Below are 3,213 nucleotides of genomic sequence, written 5' to 3'. Positions count from 1 at the left end.
TTCAGAGGGCCCTTCTGAAAGACACTGAGGCATCATTTACCTGATAGGGAAGGATGCTGAGCTTTGATGTTTTTCCCTCTTGGTGGGCAGGTTGGGCACTGGAATCTGGGAATTTACTTCTCTGCTTTGGGGGGGGGGGGCACCGAGAGTCTTGTGAGGGCTTGTGTGAGCTGCTCCTGAGCCCCTGCACAGGCAGGGGTGTGCAGGGCAGAGCTGAGCACACAGCCCATGGCATGGGCTCTGGGAGCACTGAGAGGGAGCAGAGCTGGGCACAGAGCAGCAGCTCCTGGCAGGGACAGCTCCAGGCAGCAGAGATATGGATGGGCAGGGAGTGGGAGGAAAGTGCACCCCAGCCCTGGGGAGGGTGCGTTCAGGCAGCTCTCTTGGGGTCTGGCACTGGAGGTGGCTGCTGGCCGTGCTCTGCTGCCCACAGCCCTTTGCTTCTCAGCGTGAGAGCTCTGTGGACTGTCCTTTGAAACTGTTCTCCCCTGGTCTCAGCACAGGACAGATGTTTGTGGGGGTTCTTAAAATCAATTTGTGTGAAGGCACCTTACAGGCAGTACAAGTTTGAGCACAGGGCAAGTGGGAGAGGACTGATGGACACTGCAGCTCTCTTGGTTCTGCAAAGAACTGAGACTTTTTGCCTGATGCAATGCTCTTCTGATTGTACCTAGGAAGAAGCCTCAGCAGTGTAATGACATGACTGGTGATGACGCTGAACCTCTCCTCTCCTGCTAAAATGTGCTCAGTTGTGAATGTGTAAACTGAACTTCTCTATCTGACATCCCTCCTGTCCTGACCTGTCACCGCCTTTTTCTCCTCGGACACTGCCCCATGCCCAGAGGCAGCAGATGTCCAACGCCAGCTCCATCACCCAGTTCCTCCTCCTGCCATTCGCACACACGCGGGAGCTGCAGCTCTGCCACTTCTGGCTCTTCCTGGGCATCTCCCTGGCTGCGCTCCTGGGCAACGGCCTCATCATCACCAGCACAGCCTGCGACCAGCGCCTCCACACCCCCATGTACTTCTTCCTCCTCAACCTCTCCCTGCTGGACCTGGGCTGCATCTCCACCACTGTCCCCAAATCCATGGCCAATTCCCTCTGGGGCACCAGGGCCATCTCCTACACAGGTTGTGCTGCACAGCTCTTTTTCGTTGCCTTTTTCATCTCAGCAGAGTATTCTCTCCTCACTGCCATGTCCTACGACCGCTACGTGGCCATCTGCAAGCCCCTGCACTATGGGACCCTCCTGGGCAGCAGAGCTTGTGTCCACCTGGCAGCAGCTGCCTGGGGCACTGGCTTTCTCACTGCTCTGCTGCACACGGCCAATACATTTTCACTGCCCCTCTGCCGAGGCAATGCTGTGGAGCAGTTCTTCTGTGAAATCCCCCAGATCCTCAAGCTCTCCTGCTCACGCTCCTACCTCAGGGAAGTTGGGCTTCTTGTGGTTGGTGTGTGTTTATCATGTGGGTGTTTTCTTTTCATTGTGGGGTCCTATGTGCAGATCTTCAGGGCCGTGCTGAGGATGCCCTCCGAGCAGGGACGCCACAAAGCCTTTTCCACGTGCCTCCCTCACCTGGCCGTGCTTTCCCTCTTTGTCAACACTGCTGTCTTTGCCTACTTGAAGCCCCCCTCCATCTCCTCCCCATCCCTGGATCTGGTGGTGTCAGTGCTGTACTCGGTGGTGCCTCCAGCAGTGAACCCCCTCATCTACAGCCTGAGGAACCAGGAGCTGAAGGATGCTGTGAGGAAGCTGGTGAATGGATGGGTTTCAGCAACCATATACTGCTTCCTTTACCCTGCAAAGGGCTTCCATTGTAGGATATGAGAGGCCATGTCTTTCCTGCTTCAATTTGTGGTGATGTCTTCACGTAAATGTCAGTTTTCATCTCCTCCTGCTTAAGTAGCCACTCTTGTTGTCTGACACACAGGCTTTGTGTCAGTGGGGGTCTCTCATTGTATTTAAGGGAAATAAACCATCCTGCAGCAACTTCTCTGTGATATGTCCTCACATGGCAGGAATGAAGGGGAATGAAAGCAGCTTTCTGGCTGCTCCAGCTCTGGGATGGCTGCTCTGTGCCTGCAGCAGGAAGAGCTCTTGGGGAGCCCAAGACCCAGGGCTGTTGTGCTGGTGTGGGGAGATGGGAAGGCATGGGGGGGGGGGGGGTGCAGAGCTCTCAGGGTGTCCTGGGCAGGGGAGCAGGGGACACAGGGGTCCCTGCAGGGAACTCCCCTGCAATGGCACAGGCTGGGGCTGCCTGGCAGGGTGCAGCCCATGGGAAAGGTCTGCGTGGGCAGGAGCTGGACAGGAGGCAGCGGGTGCCCTGGCAGCAAGGGAGGACAGCAGCATCGTGGGCTGTATGAGCAGGAGCACAGCAATAGAACAAGGGAAGGGATGAATTGGAATCCTCCATCCAGGCTTCAGATCCCCAACTCAGGAACGCTATTGGCAAGCAGGAGTGTGTTTAGCCACGGGCCCTCAGGACAGGCAGGGATAGGAACACGGTGCCTGTGGGGAGAGGCTGGGGAAGCTGGGCTTGTCCATCCTGGAGAAGGGAAAGCTGATGGGCACCTGAGATCTTGGGAAGGGAAGGCTGTTGGGGACTGGCTGCCTGTACCGGCAAGGAGGACATGGAGAATACAGAGCCAGGCTCCTTACCGTGGTGTCTGGTGGGAGGACAAAAGGCAGTGGGGGATAGTGATAGAGGAGAGGTTCAGCCAGGACAGAAGGAAGCCTTGTTCCCATGGGATCCAGCCCCAGAGGGCAGAGGGGCCCAAGACTCTTGGTTGATATTCAAGGATCACCTGCTACAAGCTCAGGAGTGTTGCATCCCAACCAGAAGGAAGTGCAGCAGGAGGGCCAGGAGACCTCCTTGGATGGATAAGGAGCTCCTGAGGAAAATTCAAATGGAAAAAAAAGGCTTATAAAAGGTCAAACAAGGACAGGTGGCATGGGAAGAATACAGGGATGTTGTCCGGGGATCTGGGACCAGGTTAGGAAAGCTATGGTCCAGTTAGAATTCAACTTAGCTAGAGGTATTAAAGATAACAGGAAGGGATTCTACAAGTGCATAGCAAATAAAAAACAGACTAGGGAGAATATAGGCCGCCTCAGGAAGCTCTCAGGAGAACTGGCTACACGGGATTTGGAGAAGGCTGAGGTTCTGGAAGACTTCTTTGCCTTGGTCTTCACTGGCAAAGGCTCTCACCAA

General features: G+C 55.6%; 1 protein-coding gene across 1 annotated transcript; it reads left to right on the top strand.

Moving 5' to 3' along the window:
- The first annotated feature begins 831 nt into the window (after nucleotides 1-831).
- Nucleotides 832-1,829, top strand: LOC133282418 (olfactory receptor 14A16-like). Its single transcript, XM_061478426.1, has one exon. The coding sequence runs from the start codon at nucleotides 852-854 to the stop codon at nucleotides 1,827-1,829; it is 978 nt and encodes a 325-aa protein (XP_061334410.1). The 5' UTR covers nucleotides 832-851.
- Nucleotides 1,830-3,213: the final 1,384 nt, after the last annotated feature.

Source organism: Pezoporus flaviventris, unplaced genomic scaffold (genome assembly GCF_033815535.1).
Source record: "Pezoporus flaviventris isolate CSIRO_AGI_PZ_B2104156 unplaced genomic scaffold, CSIRO_AGI_Pfla_v1 ptg000123l, whole genome shotgun sequence".
Classification (NCBI taxonomy): domain Eukaryota; kingdom Metazoa; phylum Chordata; class Aves; order Psittaciformes; family Psittacidae; genus Pezoporus; species Pezoporus flaviventris.
Note: the sequence above shows the minus strand (reverse complement) of the source record. Positions and strands in the feature narration are given on the sequence as shown.

Bases quoted from the DNA above. Each gene is read 5' to 3' on its own strand.
- LOC133282418 (XM_061478426.1), top strand. From the start codon at position 852: ATGTCCAACGCCAGCTCCATCACCCAGTTCCTCCTCCTGCCATTCGCA.